The sequence below is a fragment of the Diceros bicornis genome, chromosome 27, assembly GCF_020826845.1.
Source record: "Diceros bicornis minor isolate mBicDic1 chromosome 27, mDicBic1.mat.cur, whole genome shotgun sequence".
Taxonomy (NCBI): domain Eukaryota; kingdom Metazoa; phylum Chordata; class Mammalia; order Perissodactyla; family Rhinocerotidae; genus Diceros; species Diceros bicornis.
The window spans coordinates 16,993,979-17,011,052 of NC_080766.1; the positions used below are offsets into that span (position 1 = coordinate 16,993,979).

The 17,074-nt window shown below is 35.9% G+C and overlaps 1 protein-coding gene across 1 annotated transcript in view; it reads right to left on the reverse strand.

Annotated features, from left to right (window-relative positions):
- The window catches only part of SAMSN1 (SAM domain, SH3 domain and nuclear localization signals 1), a 135,263-nt gene that overhangs the window by 78,873 nt on the left and 39,316 nt on the right, over positions 1–17,074 (reverse strand). The window contains exons 6-8 of the mRNA XM_058570703.1: positions 13,174–13,242; positions 3,869–3,995; positions 2,316–2,668 (exon numbers count right to left, since the gene is read on the reverse strand). Of these exons, the coding sequence (XP_058426686.1) occupies positions 2,316–2,668; positions 3,869–3,995; positions 13,174–13,242 (549 nt within the window). The remainder of the gene's footprint in view (positions 1–2,315; positions 2,669–3,868; positions 3,996–13,173; positions 13,243–17,074) is intronic.

Genomic DNA, 17,074 nt, shown 5'->3' on the forward strand with positions numbered 1-17,074 from the left:
CGTCACTAATGCTGAACATTATCATCTGAAATTGGGAGCATTCTGCAGATATGTTTGACTTTCTGCAGGAAAAACTCACTTACTTAATCATTTAGTTATGTACTAAAATAGATAAAACCACCTAAGTAAAAAAGAAAAACATTACTACTGTATATATACCCAAGCCTACACACATATTCACAAACACTCATATACACACATTAACTGAGTTTATGTATAACTGGATTCATATAAGAACAGTTAGAAGAATGAAAAGAAATGTTTTATTTAGATCTATGGTAACAAAGTCCATTGATTTCTAAAACTCCATTCATTTGGTCAGCAAATGTTACTGAAATATTTATTGAGTACCCATAACATTATAGGGGCTGTAGAGGATACAAAGGTAAATTACTTACAGCAAATAAACAAATTCCCCACTAATTCCACTACAGGGTGGAGTATGGTAAGCTCCACGAAGATGGCACAGTGTACACATTGCTTAGCTTTGTATCCTCAGGGTCTAATATTGTGAGTGGCACACAGTAGATGCCAATACGTGTTTGATGAATGTATAATGAAAGAATAATGCCCTTAAGTGATCTAGAAGTTCAAAGGAAGGAGATATTACTTTTATCTGGCATGACCCAGGAAGGTTTTCTAGAGGACAAAGTATTTGATCTGAATCTTAAGGGATGGGATAATGGTTTTAAAGGAGAGAATAACATACTAGGCAGAGGCCAATACATAAACACAAAGATAGAGAGGCAGGAAAGTGTCAGATAGTCGTTAGGAATATCAAATCATTCAGTTTGGCAGTCCAGCATAAGGAAGAAATAGTGGACAAAGCTGAAATGTTAGATTGCAGCCAGACTGCTGAAATCCAGAAATGCCAAGTTAAGGCGCCCAGATCTAATTCTCAAAGGAAGCTCTGAAGATGTGTGTTTAGATTCTTATATACCAGCTTTGCCACTTGCCAAGTAGTCATTATTCTTGATCCTGATTCTGAAGCTGTCAGGAAGAGTCTTCAGAAGTAGTTCTTAGTTATATTACCAGCTACTCTCTAAGAAACTGCTCCAAGAAGAAGCCTGCAAAGTTCAAAAGCCCCGGAAGAGAAGATGAACACTAAGGAAGTGGGAAAGACACTCCTAAGAATAATTAATGTTGGACAGTTTCATCAGTTCCATGTCTGCCACTAGACACCTGTAATATTTAATGTGCTACTCTGAACACAGATTACTTGAGCTCTAGTCTGCAAAGACCTAACTTAATACACAAATCTTCAAAGGTGAAAAGGACTCCAAGAGAGAAGAAGCCTCTTCAGAGATCACTAATACACCATGAAATATAGCCTATGTCTAATGAGAGACTGATTCTTAGAACAAAATGGTATAGAGTAGAGTTCCTGGATACACAGAGTTGTCCCATTCATTCACTACGAACACAAACGACCATGAGATGTAGAGAAATAAAGCCACAATATGTGCCTTAACTAACTTACAATCAAGTTGAAATAATAGTCACTCAAGTCCTAGAATATTTGTTATTAATTTTAGTTTCTCAATTACCTCATGCAGTTTAATACTACTATTTCCATTTTACAATTGAGAAATTAAGATTAAAAGGTTTCATTAATTTGCCCAAGCTCAACAAGTAGCAGAGCTTGGATCTAAACCCCAATTTGTCTAACTTCAGAGTCCATACTCCTTCCCTTGCACCAGTACAGCCTTAGGGCTTAGCTTAGTATATGGAAGCACTATAAAGTATAAGCTAAAAACAGGATCCCCAGCAGAGGACTGTGTAGGTTCAGATCTTGGCTCCACTTCTTTTCCACTAACTTTTTTGTGCCTCATTTTTCTCAATTGTAAAACAGCGGGGAGTTAGTTTTAGAATAACACTCCCTACCTTATAGGGTTGTTGTGAGATTTAAATGAAATAATACATGTAAAGTCCTTAGGAGAATGGCAGGCCCAAAGAAAATACTCATTTAAATTAGCTATTATTTGTCAGTGAAACTTCATGACGACAGCAATAATTTAGACTATTCAACGCACATTTTCTTGATCTGAATCAACATCCAAAGTCGTCCTTCAATTAAAAAGAAATCCCTGGAAAATATTACACAGTAGTTTATTTGAACACAAAGGAATATATGCAGTAGTAACATGATAGCAGAAGTCACAACAGCTGCACTACTTTTTGGCAAGACAACTCTAGCTCTGGTAACTTTCCTGACACTGATAAAATTGACTTCTTAGCACTTTCATTATCTGTTTATTTCCTGCCAGTACAAATATCCAGATAAGACAGTACATTTCCGTAGTTTACAAACTTACCCACGAATGTGGGAGACCCATATCTGTACTAGAAGACTTGAGAGGCGGGTGGTGAGCGCAGCGGGAACAGTTGTCCCAGGGTTCAGCTTGGCCGATTGGGAAATCAACACATGGCCAGAGGGGGTTTTCCGGGAAAGGCTTCCAGCTGTTCCACATCTGAACTTCACCTTCATTGTGGGACAACATTTCTGCCAAGCTGCATGCAGTTGAAGTGCTGGATCTAACCAGTGATGGAGAAATAGAATCCAATCTCATCTCCATTTCTTCCTTCCTCCTCGTGCTAACATTACTAACTTTCTTTTCTTGAGATTTGGCTAATTTCACACAGGAAATCAATGTTTCATCTTCATCTTCTGAAAGATAAAGAAAAATAAGTTAAGAAATAAGTGTCTAATAATTTGGCACATGTAGAAATTATATTATACTTCCCTTTATATAACAGAAATGAATGAACACCACAGGCTAAACCAGGAAGTCATTTAATTTCACAAAATAATTTACAGCTGCATTTCTTTAAAGAGTCTTTTGTAAATTAATGATTTGTTTTGTAAAAACAGATTTACCCAAAATTTTTTGAAGACATATATAATGATAAAGTCACTTTGACTGGAATAACTGGAAGCCACATGCAAGTAGTATACTGAAAGATATTTGAAAAAAATTACAAATTAGAAAAAATTCCCCACATCTTATAAGCATAGTACGGTGTGCTTCTATTTTTACATATTTTTAATTTTTTGAGGCCATGTGTATAAGAAAGCATCATAAGGAAGAAAATGGAATCTTTGCCTTACTTAAAAGAATGAAATCTCAGTGGATATGCGCTAAAATCCTATGGGTCTTCTAAAATTTTCTATTTAATATCAATCTGCAAAGAGATTTATGCATGCAGTGTGTCTCATAGGGGATATTTTAGAAGAGCAAGAAGACGACTGAGAAAAAAGTAAAAGGTATATCTTTAATACTATAAAGTTGATTAGTGAGACCTATATTTACATGTGGTGAAGGATCTAATGAAATTACTAGCAATATATAAAACAGTTACAGAAAATAGAAATATATATCACCCATAGTAAATTGTACCATATCACTGAATCTCTTTAAGTTCAAATGTTTAACTGGTGTAAACAAAAGATTATGATTAATAGGGCATTATTGTAAGTAAATAAATGAAAATAAAAGTCGCATGTCACAACATGCCAATCTGCTGCCCTCACACCAAAATTAAAGAATACTGTTTTCTATGGCCGAGGAACGGGAACAGGGGATACTGCTGATCCTTATTCTCTTGCTGAGCTTCACGCACAGCTTTCTCTCACTGTCTCCATGCGCCTGGTCCTGAAGGGAAGGAGAAATAGAGTGGAGCATAGGAACAAGGTGAAATTCAGGAATAGGATGAAGATACTGTTTTACAAATAACTTGGCAACAAAAAAATAAAAGAACTTAATGTTTAATGATTACTTTAAGGCCTTATCAAAATGGCCTCCATTAATATATGCTACATCAATTCCTCCTCAAAGAATTTTTAGCAGCTCATTGAGTTCTTACTTACGGAGATTTATTAATGTGGGTTTCGTCTCATCCAGACTTGGCACCCTGGCTTTCTTGGTCCGAACCAGTTTCTGTAGTCTCTTTAATGTCCTCATTGATTCCACTGGGTCACCACCTGATTTTATGGCCTAGCACAAACACAGCTCAAGGTAAAGACAAATTATTCTTCACAAAAGATTAAATATAAAATGTGTCAAGATTACAAATGTGGGAAAATTAATAATGTGACCTTAAAACCTGTAGCCTGAGACAATTTAAGCAATAACTTGAAAGCACATCACATTTTTGGGGTTCAAACTTGTAAAATATATTACAGTTGGTCAGTCATACTAAAGCAGGGCATTTTTTACCTTTTTTTTTTTTTTTACTTAAAAATGCAGCAAAATGGACTGAATTCAGAGTCATCTAGAAATGACTTGCTCCTGCTCAATGTGAAATAGGGGAAAGGAACAAGGCCTTTGCTGCATAACATAGATGGAACAAGAAGTTTAAAGTTGACACTTGCAAGTGTTGGAATAGACTGATGGTAAGCAAAAAAAAAGCAGAATTCAAATTCTTTTCATTTTCTATTTGGAAATTTCTGGTAAAACAGCATTTTATTTCAAGTGTGAGATGTTTTCAAATAATATACTTTTCTTTAAATAGCCTCTTGCTTTCTACATGTTACACACTGAGCAAAATAAAATGCAGCCACAGCATTCTATATTATGTTTTAGTATGTAAGTGTCACTGCTTTATTATGGCAAAAAAATATCGATAAAAGAATTAAAATTGCATTAATGATTCTTAAGCTTTCTTTGGAAGATACAGAAATATTTCCCACTAGTTTAACGTTGGTGAATTTTTATTTATGCTGCTTTTACTTATTAGTTTTAGGATATTTTACTCTTAAGGATTTCAAAATATGTTGGAAATTACCTTATGTGCTAAATTTTATACTAATTGGTAAAATAGTTGAATTCTGTTGTAATAACTAAACATGAAGTAATACATAGACAAATACTTCATTTTCACCCAGAAAGTTCTGGACTTACTTAGAAATATTTCTCCCTCTGTTTCTGCCTCATTCTTTCCATTGAACAGCTGATAAATGACACCTAAATAGATACTGCAATTTTCAAAAGGTGAATGATTTGCATCCTCATTAATGTTTGAATGAGGCATATTTATAATAGTGCTTTCCAATCCTCTGAGAGAGGCTATAAGCCCAAAGAAATGTCTGGAAGAAAAGGATCTCTGGCATGCAAATGTTTCCAATCATTATATTCAGCTCTTCTTCTTCTTTAAGAATGACTTTGAGCAACCAATATAAACTTTTATGTTCTCTCTCCGCATAATATCACCTAAGTAGGAAATGTGACGTTTTGTCAGAGCTAGCCATACCTGTTTGCATTAAATAAATGGGAAAATATTGAAATCATTTTAATCTTTCAGAGAGGACTGTGATGAGATTTTTTTTAGATATGCAAATCTTCTCTCTCTTTCCAAAGGTCATGCTCAGCTCAACACAATTTCTATTGCTACTTATTTTTGTATTATTTTCTCCAGTATTCCCTTGAAGCACTTTCTGAATTACTCAATTTTACAGGCCCCTTACAACTCAGGAAGAGTCATTTTCTAATCTTTACCCCCTTCCAGAAATAATAAGCTGACCACTTAGTGCACAACCACTGAGCACAACATTTTTCTTAGGTGTGCTTCTTTTCTTACGGCAGCCTCCTCCTGTTACAGTCAGAGCTTAATTGCTCCACTGAAACATTGGCGTGAAAAATAGCCTTCCCTCTCTTCCTTCTTTATGAAAAAAGCTTTCACTTGATTTGAAGCAAGGTGTTATATGTCAGGGTAACTGAACTTCATATTTATGATTTCCCCTAGAAAGAATGGAAGCATTTGTATAGTGTCTAAATTCAGATGAGTGAGATCTCCTGGCCCAGAAGGGTTAAAACAAACTGACCCCTTATTATTTTGTTCAAACTCGATTATAGCCTTTTTAAAGCACAGTATCTTTAAGTATTGTATCTTTATTCACTCACTCACCTTTGAGTTAAAAGAGATCAGTCTACTGTATTTTATTCATGTTTGAATCCCATATGCCTAGGATAGTGCATGGCTTAATAAATGTTTGCTGAATGAATACACTCTTGATTTCATACAATGTTCTATCTATCAAATGGATTATCTATAGTAACTTTTTTATACCAGACTGGCAACTTTCTAACAGCAAAGTACTTCTGGAAAACCTTCTCTTGCTATTTAGGTAGTATATACCTGAGGGATGAAAGTTAAAGTTAATATTATTATAAGATATACAATCATTAAGATTATCTATTAAAAAGAAATCCTCTAGAATATTTTCAAAATAATGTTATCTACTATAATCTCCTCATCTGTTACCTGTATATTTGTGCAGAATTTGATTAAAATTTATAATAATATGCTTTTAATTTCTAGATGTCTTCTCAGAAGACTGACTCATAAATTAAACTTACCATTTGACCAATCAACAAACTTTTATTGAGCACCTACTATATGCCACACTCTGTCGCACATTCTGAGGGTATGGCATAGAGCAAGTAAGATGAGATCCTTGCTTTAATGGAGTCTACATTCTAGAGGGAAGTGACATACCAAAAACATATAAGCAAGTACATACACAAGAGAATGTGACATAAGAAGTGCTGTGCTAAAATTAACAGAGTGATTGAGTGGGGATGGGGGTGGGGTTACTAACTTAGATTGGGTGATCAGGAGGGGTTTCACTGAGGATACTGAAACTGAGACCTGGATGACAAGAAGGAACCAGACATTGGGAGATGGCTTTGGATTCAGTGGATGGTCAGGAAGGACATTTCAACTGAGACTTGAATGAGAGAAAAGAGTCAGCCAGGCAAACAGCAGAAGGGAGAGAATTCCTGGAAGAGGATCTAGCTTGTGCAAAGGTTCTAAAGCTGGAATTCCTGGAAGAATTCTTAGTGTGCCCAAGGAAGAGAAAGGAGGGAAGGGTATCATGAGATGAGGCCGGAGATTTAACTAGGAGCCTTCAAGGACGCTTTTGTACAGCAGCTTGAGGAATATGTATTTCATTCTAATCATGGGAGTGACACAACTTGGTCTGCATTTTATTCATCTTCCCTCTCTATTGAATTTTGATCATCTTCCTTTTTAAAGGAGTTTTCCCAACAGCACTCAAACGTGCTTTGATCTCACTCATCTTTAATTCACCATCTTTTATTTACCACTCTTTCTACTCCCTTTCCCAGGCATGCTTCTCAAAAAAGTTAACTGTTATGTGCTTCCTTTAATTCCTTTAATTTCTCATCCTTTCAACCCACCTCATGTACTCATCAATCAGCTTTTGTCTCCACTATTCCATTTAAATTGCGTTTGTGGTCCAATGAACCATTCTCAAACTCCATTACTACTTGATATTCAGCAATACTGACCATGATGACCTTCAGGAAACACCTTCTTTTCTTGGCTTCTGTGACACCATGTTCCCTCGTTTTTCCTTTCACCTTTTTTGGCTGTTCTTCTCTAACTCCTATATGCTGACACCTCCTTTTCTCTCAAAATTAAATGCTGACACCTGCTTTTCTCTCAAAATTAAATGCTTAAATGCCTTTAAAACTAGCTCTGGGCCCTCATCTAATATCACCGTCATTCTTTTCTCACCACACACACACACACACACACACACACACACACACACACCTTTTAATATCACTTGTATGCTGATGATTCCCAATTTATTTCTCCAGGGCTTTCTTGAGAGCTTCAGATTCACACATCCAACTGTCTATTTAAAATGACTTATAAGCATGATCAAGACTGACCTCTAGATGCCCAAACATGATTCTCATCTGGTCTTCTTCAAGTCAATGAATGCCATCTTCATCCACCCTTCTGCACATTCCATAAAGCAGATTACCACCTGTGCACTTACCTCTCCTTTGTTTACCTACATTTATTCTATTACTGAGTTTGGTCTGTTCTCCAAAATGTATCTTGAATCCTTTATTTTTCTCCATTTCCATTCTTACCACCCTAGTTCAGTTTTCTCTCATTGAAACTATTGCCAAGTCTCTAATTGGTGTTCTTTTCACTTTTGCACGTCCTCAGTTGATTCACAATATAGTGTTAGACTTCTCTTTGAAAGATGTAAATCTCATGATATTATTATCTTGCTCAAATTACTGAAAAATTTTCCAACGTTCTTTAAATAAAATCCAAAATACTTAACTGGGTCTATAGGGCCTTCATCTCCAGGCTCCACTTGGGCTCACAGGTGCAGAGTTTTGGGTTCCCAGTCTCTGGAGCTCTTTCCTTTCTCAGTGTCTGTGTGTGTGCTGCTCCCTCTGCTGGGAATGCTTATTCTCATTCTCCTGACCTGGTGAATTCCTACTGACTCCTGGAGCATCAGCCTAAGTGTCATTTTTCAGAGAGATCTTTCCTGACTCCCAAGTCCAAATTAGGTCCCCATTCTTTTACCTTCTTGGCTGTCACCACAATTTCAAAAATTTTATATTTTTATGTCATCATTGGTTAAATATCTTTCTTCCCCAATAGACTCTAAGCTGAAGCAAGGCAGGAACCATACCCATCTGTACTGTTACCATACAATATCCTTAGTACCTACAACTAATTGTTGATGGTACTCTATATGAATTAGTTGAAATAATAATATGAAATGAATTCATGAATAAAGGGATGAGGACTTGATTTGGTAAAATCTATTTCTTTGAAATGTAATGATGCAAAAAATGTGATCAGAAATTGAGAAATGAGAAAAGAAAATTATTGTATTTAGTTTACTTATTTTTCTCAATCAAGATGGTAATTATATGTAAATATAAATTAAACACTTTTCATATATATTTTAGTATGTATATACTATATCTTTCATATGTAAATGTGCATATCTTTTAGTTCATCTTTGTCACATTCCTTAAACAATGTAAAAATTTTGTTAGAAGTGTTGGATTAAATACACCTCACTTTCTGACACTTTGCTTAACTATTAGGATGACAGATTAATTTTTAGAAAATAGCATCAATGAATTATTGAACTAGATTAGTCTTACAATCCTATTTTATGAGCTGGAGTAGAACTTATTGGACATCTAGTCTACCAGCCTATTTAAAAAATGAGGAAACCCAGAGAAGCTAAGTGGCTTATGCAAGGAAAGATAATTCATTAATAACAGAGCTAGGATGAGAATCAAATATTCTGACTTTTAACCCAATGTCCTTTCTTACAAGATTTTTCAAAGCCAGCATAATTACTAGATATCTAGTATTGACAGCCAAATTAAGACCAACCAAATTCAGGGTTTTGATTTGTAAGTTAAACGTGGATCTCCATTATAGAGGATAAGCATCAGATAGACACTCAGATTTATAGGCCTCTCCTCTTTTATTTATATATATACATATATATATATAAATAAAATACCCTATATATATTTTTATATATATTTTCTTTTATATATATACATATATTTTTCTAGAAGGGAATTTAAATCTCTTCCAATTTATCCCTTCCTTTTACAAAGGAGAAACTTAGGCTTATGGAAACTAACTAAATCCTGATCACCTAACTGTCTGAATGGTGATTTCTTGACCCCACTAAGGAAAAGGAAGTTGGAAAGTAACATGATAGACCCTGAAGGAAGTAAAATAACTTCCTTTTGTTCTTTTTTTGTTGTTAATTTCTGATTTGGAAACATTTTCCTCTCTAGTGATCTTTTTAACAAGAATTTAAATAGAGAAAGCCTGATCATCTGATGTGTATTTCACATAATTTCTTCAGCAGGGGAAATGGAAAATTTTTAAATTAATTTTTAGTTTACTTTTTTAAAAAGCTGTAATGAACACCCTGAAGGGGAACTTCAGGTAGTTTCATGTGTTTTGCCTTGACAGTTTCTTAGCTTCCTAGCCTTATGACTTTTTGCTTGGTTACTAAAAATTTACCAATTCTTAGGGCTTTAGAAATGATTTTTTTTAATGCTCACAATACACTATGAAGTGAAAAATCAGAATGTAAATTTGTGTGAAAAGTATAAACACTACTTTAAGTGACTTTTTTTCCTTTTTTATATACTCTGAATTTTCCAAGTTTTCTACAGTGAAGATATATTACTTCCGCAATTGGGAGAAATTCTATAATTTAAAAAAATGTATTTAGAACACAGGTTTTTACAATCAAATCTATTTCTGCCAAGCAGGACAGAAGTACCCAGTTTTTATACCATGAATTTGTTCCTAGACATTTGAAAAGAAAGGTACCTAGGGACTGGATAGAATGGAAAAAGTTATTTTCATGGTAAAAATAAAAATAAAGAATTAGCTTTAAATGGTGAGATTATTAAAACCCCAAAGCTAATAAGTGACTACTCTATATTTATAACCTAAAACATACTTTAAAAAGATAATTTGTAAGGTCACAATGATCAATTAACATTTAGTTACTCAATAGACAGTAATAAAACCAAGAGGATTATGAACTAGAATCCATCAATGCAAACACATGAAAACAAACAAGTTTCATTTTAGAGGTTTATTTTACTGCTTTCTTGGAACTACAACAAAAAGACAATTTGAAAATAATTCATTTACACAAATGAAATATTGATTGAAGAAATAATTGGTGGAAAAATTGCCGTGTAGATGTTAGATATTCTTATATATTATAATTGCAAAGTTTTTTTTTTTTCAGTGATAGAAACTGAAATTAAACTAAGACTGGACCTGCACTTAAAATAGGGCTGCACACATTGAATGAAAAGGCAACTGAATGAATGAATTAATGAAATAGAATACATTCTCCTAGAAGACATATAAGATATTTATTCATTCAACACACATTTACCAAGCACCTAGTCTTTGGGAGATGCAAAGGAGAATAAGACATTTTGTCTGCCTTGTGATGCTCATTGCTTAATACAAGTGATTGAAAAAACAGTCCTCTGTTTCTGGGTCTGTCCTCTCCACTAGAAGGTGAGCTCTTTGGGGTTCAGAGCTGTTTTACACATCTCCAACCTGGTCTCATATGCTCAATAAATATACGTGAACTGAATGGTTGGTCAAAAATACATCTGGAGGAAAAGGTTAATGTGTGTCATATAAATAAAAAATAAAACGTGATGGTTATTCACAGGAGAGAAAGATTGCATTAGGTAATGTGGGGAAGGGAAATCCTAGAGGATTAGCAGGCAATGTAATTTAGCATGTCTAACAAAGCCCTTTATGCAACAGTCTTATCCCGCTATACAAACACAAATCACCCACTCAACTCCTAATACAGGTTTCTAGCTCCTTCTCCTTCCTCTCAAGCAGATTGTGGGGTACACAGTCCTGGTTTTGGAATAATGTGTCACACAGGCTCTATTTCCGTGGCACGAGGAAGTTGCAACTTCAAGACCATCTCCTCCCACTTCTGTATGGGAAGGCAAGGCTGCTCTTTGTTCACTGAGCCATATAGGTGGGAGTCAGTCTTTTAATGTGGAGACACTGCCAAGCCAGCTGGAAGTTGCCAAGATTACGCAAGTCAGAGATGCAGTTGACATTGTATTGGTTTAAGTGGAAAGGCCGCAGAAGCGACATCTTTCTTACTTCCTGTGTAATATCCTCTGTTCTGAAATTTTGAAGAAGTTTCTAGACCATTCATGAGACCATTTCTCTTTTTGGGTACACTTCCTAGCTGACCAAAAAAGGTGGACATTAAGAAATTTAAGAGCCAGTATACAGTTTAATTAATATTTATTAAGCACCTATAAGATTCCTAGCAATACAAGGAGCTATGGGAATAGGAAATTACATGGGAAAAAATACAACCCTTGTATCTAAGAGTTAGAATTTAATATAAATGAGAAATAAATGAAAAATGCTAGAAAACACTGGTTTAAAAACCAGCCCTGGTCTGCAGATAAGTGACCGCTCTGCTGTGTGTGACTAGCCATGTGAACCTGAGCAAGCCACTTAACTTCTCCACACTTCTCTAAAATGAAGAGTTGGATCATAGGAATTCATTATTCCTTAATTAAGTTTGGGGACATTAGACTAGGTAAGTATCTCCTTTTGTTACTTTACATAAACTTTTGGACCTCAAAAGAGTACCAAGGAAAAAGTGGGAATAAGCTACTGTTAATCACAGATTATTAGAGTTTGAAGAAGTCTTTGTAATCATGTAGTCTGATATCTTGCTTGAAAAATAAAGAAACTGAGGCACAGAAATGTGAATTTAGTGGCCTAAGAGCATGGTCAGCGGTAGCTCCAGGTCTCTTGATCCAATTCTCTTGATTCAGTTTCTAATTACATCATTTGCTAGTCCTCCAAATGCATAGCTTTATTTTCATCTGGACGTCCTTTTGGTATTCATTGAGATTCAGTTGTTTTTTCCCACAGCTCTTTGATATTTAACTAGTTATTAAAAACTGAGAAGGCATGGGAAACAGCAAGGGCAGAGTGCAGTAATTTTTCAGAGAACAGAAGTAATATTTAAGTAGTACCTTTCCATCACCTCTTCCGACCTAGCATAGCTATCATCCCTTAGGCAAAAAACTACTGTTGAGAAGAAAACTATTATAGAAACTTAGATGTTAACATGTTAATTATCTTTGGGAAAAAATGGCTGTGAGTAGAGATATCCTGAAACTATTATATTCATTCCTACATAAAGAAACATGATTTTTTGAAGGTAATTATTTGCCACAGAATCTGCAAATTTATATTACATTTTGGGAAACAATCATCAAATAGAGTTGTGTAATTTTAGCTTGCACTGTTCCCAAAAGCCAGTCTGGAAAAAGAACTGCAAAGAAGGCTTATAGTTTATTTAAGTCCATAATACTGTAAGACTTGCTGATGTACATGATTGTCCTGGAAATTTTCCAGACCTTCTAAAACATGTCCTTTCCATGAACCTCTGTTCAGCAACAGCTCAACAAGGAAAGGTGGTTGATGTGATCTGAGGATTTTAATATCGTAAGAGAGAGTTGGCACACAAAGAAAATATACTTTTTAACACCATAAAATTTTCCTTATCTCAGGAGAAACTGCTAAATTTTAGGGAAAAAATTTTATATAAAAATTCCTCCTTCTTTGAAGGAAACGCTTTATGCTCCTCTTAGGTCAGGAAACTTCTCCATAAGGACAAGTCTTTTTATGTTCTCTAGAAATACTTTCACGTGGCAGCTGAAAACAAATGTGAAAAAGAACTCTAGGAAACAATGCTATGGCATTACAATTATTGGGAAAGAGACGGAAAAACCACTTAAATATAGGGTTATCTGGCGAGAAATTTCCTACCATGTCGTTGGCAGTAGGCTTAACATGTCCTTGATAGTGAGATGGACTCCAACATTCAAAAGTCATCCTCTTTAGTATTAGAGAAGGAAAAGGAGAAGATCAATGTTAACATTCTTAAAAAACAAAACAACAAAAAAAAAACTCCACAAAGCTACCAAAATAATTGGGAAAGGATCCATTTTCTCAATTATAACAATTATCATGTTATCAAAGTACACCGATTAATTATAACAATTATCGTGTTATCAAAGTACACCGATTAGCGTTTCATCAGTGGCTTCATCTTCACACACATCAAAGATGAATGTGTGTGTGCAGGTGTATGTATAGAGTGTAGATACATTATATATAGTGGGCTCACGCCTCATCTTCTCACTTACTTCAATCCCAATACATGGTCCAAAACCCCGAAGAAGGTTGGTGGAGAGAGTTAGGGTCCAGAAAATGGTTTATGAAGCAGTCTATTCCTCATTCCCTTAGTGCTTTTCATTATTGGGTACATAATGGTCATCCATTTTTGAAACACTGATAGAGTTTAAACTCAAACCAAATAAACATTTGGAGTTGGTTAACATCTGGAGTCATAACACGGGATATTTTTTATTATGTTTGGTACCTGTGAATGTAAGCTCCTTACTGTCAACTTCCACTTCTTTTGAAAAACCCGTGTATCTGGTATCAAACAGAGTTTCTACCTAGGGTACTTCAACACTGCAGCAAAGGGCATTTGATGGAGTTTACAACAGAGAATAGAGGAGAATTTCAAATTTTATTTTGAGGGGAAAGCCTACAATGGGATTAACAGGAGTTCAGAGAGAGGACATGAATGTTTATTGTACATCTTCTGGGAGTAGTATAATACGCTGCTTCATTTAATATTTATAACAATCATAAGAAGTTTTTCTTATCACCATTTTACACAGAAGGAAATTGAAGCACAGAGAGTTTAAACAACAAGTTCGAAGTCAAGAGTTATGACTTACATAAAGGTAAAGTAAGTTTGGTTACTACAAAGTCCAAAGCCAAGGAGAAGTCCCACAAGTTCTAGCCAACGATCAAAGTAGCTGAAGTGACTGAAGCTAGTCCTGAATGATTGGGTTTTATGTCGCCTACTGGGTGTAGCATGTGGAATTTTTTTTTTTTTTGGTGAGGAAGATTGGCCCTGAGCTAACATCCGTGCCCATCCTCCTCTATTGTGTATATGAGATGCCGCCACAGCACGGCTTGATGAGTGGTGCGCAGGTCCGCACCCGGGATCCAAACCTGTGAACCCCAGGCCACGGAAACAGAGCACACAAACTTAACCACTAAGCCACCGGCCTGCCCCTAGCATGTGGATTTTTAAAGGACTAGGTCCACATTTTCAGGTTCGTGCTACATTTTAAAGATGCCAATTAGTACCTGGTGCTTGGCACAGTATAACTTACCAGAATGTGATTACTAGCCATATTTTGAATTATGCAATTCCTTTTAAAAATGAGAATAATGCTAAGAAATATCCAAATAATCCCTCTCAACCTTTTAAGGTGATCAACAGGGGAAAATACCCACTTGTATTTGGAGTTATAATTTGGTTAGAGAATATAGTTCATTCATAAAATTCATTTGTTAGAATCAGGCATTTCCCTTTCTGTGAATAAACTAAAAGCAAAATGGAAGGTTGCTTAACCTCTTTTCTTTGTTTTAAAAGGGAATAGAGAGAGAGACACAGGGTATAAACTGAAATGAGAAAATCTTGTCTGATTTTAATTTTATTTCACCAGAGACAGAGATGTGGATTTCACACCACATAGGGCATAGTTTGGTCTAGTATCTTACAGCAATTAGAGTTCAGCATTAGCAAAAGTGACAGTTTTAAAAATAAAGTGTATCAGTTAGGAACATATTCAGCTTTGTGGAACAGAAAACCCAAAAACAGTGGCTTAAATAAGTATGGGGCTTATGTTTCCATACAATAAGAAGTCCAATACTGGTGCAGTTACTCAAGAATGTCACTGGATGGGGGCCAGCTCCGTGGCCTAGTGGTTAAGTTCGGCATGCTCCACTTCAGCAGCCTGGGTTCGCAGGTTCAGATCTCAGGTGCAGACCTACACCACTCGTCAGCCATGCTGTGGCGGTGACCCATATACAGAATAGAGGAAGATTGGCACAGATGTTAGCTCAGGGCAAATCTTCCTCAGCAAAATGGAAACAAAAAGAATGTCATTGATGAATCAGGTTCCATTCATCTGCCTGCTTTGCCATCCTTAATGTGTGCCTTTTGCCCTTGTGGTTGGAAGACAGCTGCTAACTCACCAGATATCATGTCCCAGCTCCAAGCAGGAAGAAGGGCTAAGGACAAAGCTTTGCTCCCCCCCTCACCCCGAAAAGAAAGCCCTCCTCAGGCATTTCTGGCTACATGTAGTTGGACAGAATTGGATCTCATGACCACCCTCAACTACCAGGGAGGCTGAGAATTCAAATACTTAACCTTACAGTCTCCACAGAAAAGGACATCAAGAAAGAAACTGGTTGAAATGAGGGTGGAGTCATCTAACCGTTAGTAATGTAATGTGCCACAGAAGGAAGCCTAAGGTTTATATATTTGTATATGTATATGTATATGCATATGTATATGTATATACACACATTTTTTTTTAATTAATTTACTCAGCATCACTTTTTCCACTAAAGGAGTTCAGGGAGAAAATGCTTTGGTGCAGTCCTGGGTGGGGGTGCTTGACAGTGCTTAATATCACCAGCACTGAAAGTAATAAATGTTATCCCTCTTTTCTATCATGAATATGAATGACGCTCTGAAGGCTGAATGCAACCTAAGAATTTACGTGAGAAATGAGGCATGAAACATTTTTGAAAATATATTAGCCCAAAGTCTGTATTACTGCATGTTTTATACCCTTTTCAATATGCTACAAAAGGTCTGAGCCATCAACTGAATGCTGCCAGAAAAGAACAAACAAGAACAAGGATACAAAAATAAACGCTGGGAGTCAAGTTCCCCCTAAACGTTCTGTATGGTTGGTATAATGATCGCAGTACCAGTCAGTCTGCTTTGCTTCAAACTGTCTCCATCAGCACTTCTCCTGTAAGCCTTGTTCTCCAGCAAGTTTATCCCAGGCCAAGTAGTCAGAAATATTCATGGAGCAGTTGGAATTGGAGAAAGCATTCCATAACCATCTCCCCCCACCCCTGCCACTTAGTTCCTCGTACCTTCTTCTATGCCTGAGATTGTTCTTCTCATTTTGAGAACATGAAGAAAACATGTCTGCTTGAGTGTCTTCTGATTGGGAATTCAGTTAATGTTGAAATCTTTTATTCTGAATGTTTTTATTGTCCAGAATATATTTTTGAGGCATGGTTATATGATAAAATATAATTACTAATATGTTTTACGTCCTATAAACTTTACCCCATGTTAATGATATTCAGTAAAATGGGCAGCCAGAGGAAAATATTTACTCTGTTAAGATATAATTCACTACTTTAACCCTTTCTACTTTTACATAGTTTTAAAAAGCTCTATAATGAGTGTATATCATTCCTATAGTACGGAACAGAATTCAACTTCAGTTTTTCCAGGAGGCTGTTGTCTTCCCAGACTAGACCTGAGCCAAGTTTGGGCTTGTGAAGTGAAAATGCATGGGGCATTGTGTCTGTAGACCCACCAACTGTCCAGATCCCAGAGAGTCTCATGGTTCACGTACTGAGCATCCTCTGGAAATCATACAAAAATACCTATAATTCAGTTGGACAGGGGTGTGGCTCAGAAGTCTGCATTTTTAACAAATACTCCAAGTGATTCTGATACAGGCGAGTCCCCAGGCCACACCTGAAGAAACATTGCTCTGATAAGTCATTTGCTCATTTGATGAGAGGCCACAGTCTGTGCCAAAGTCCTTTC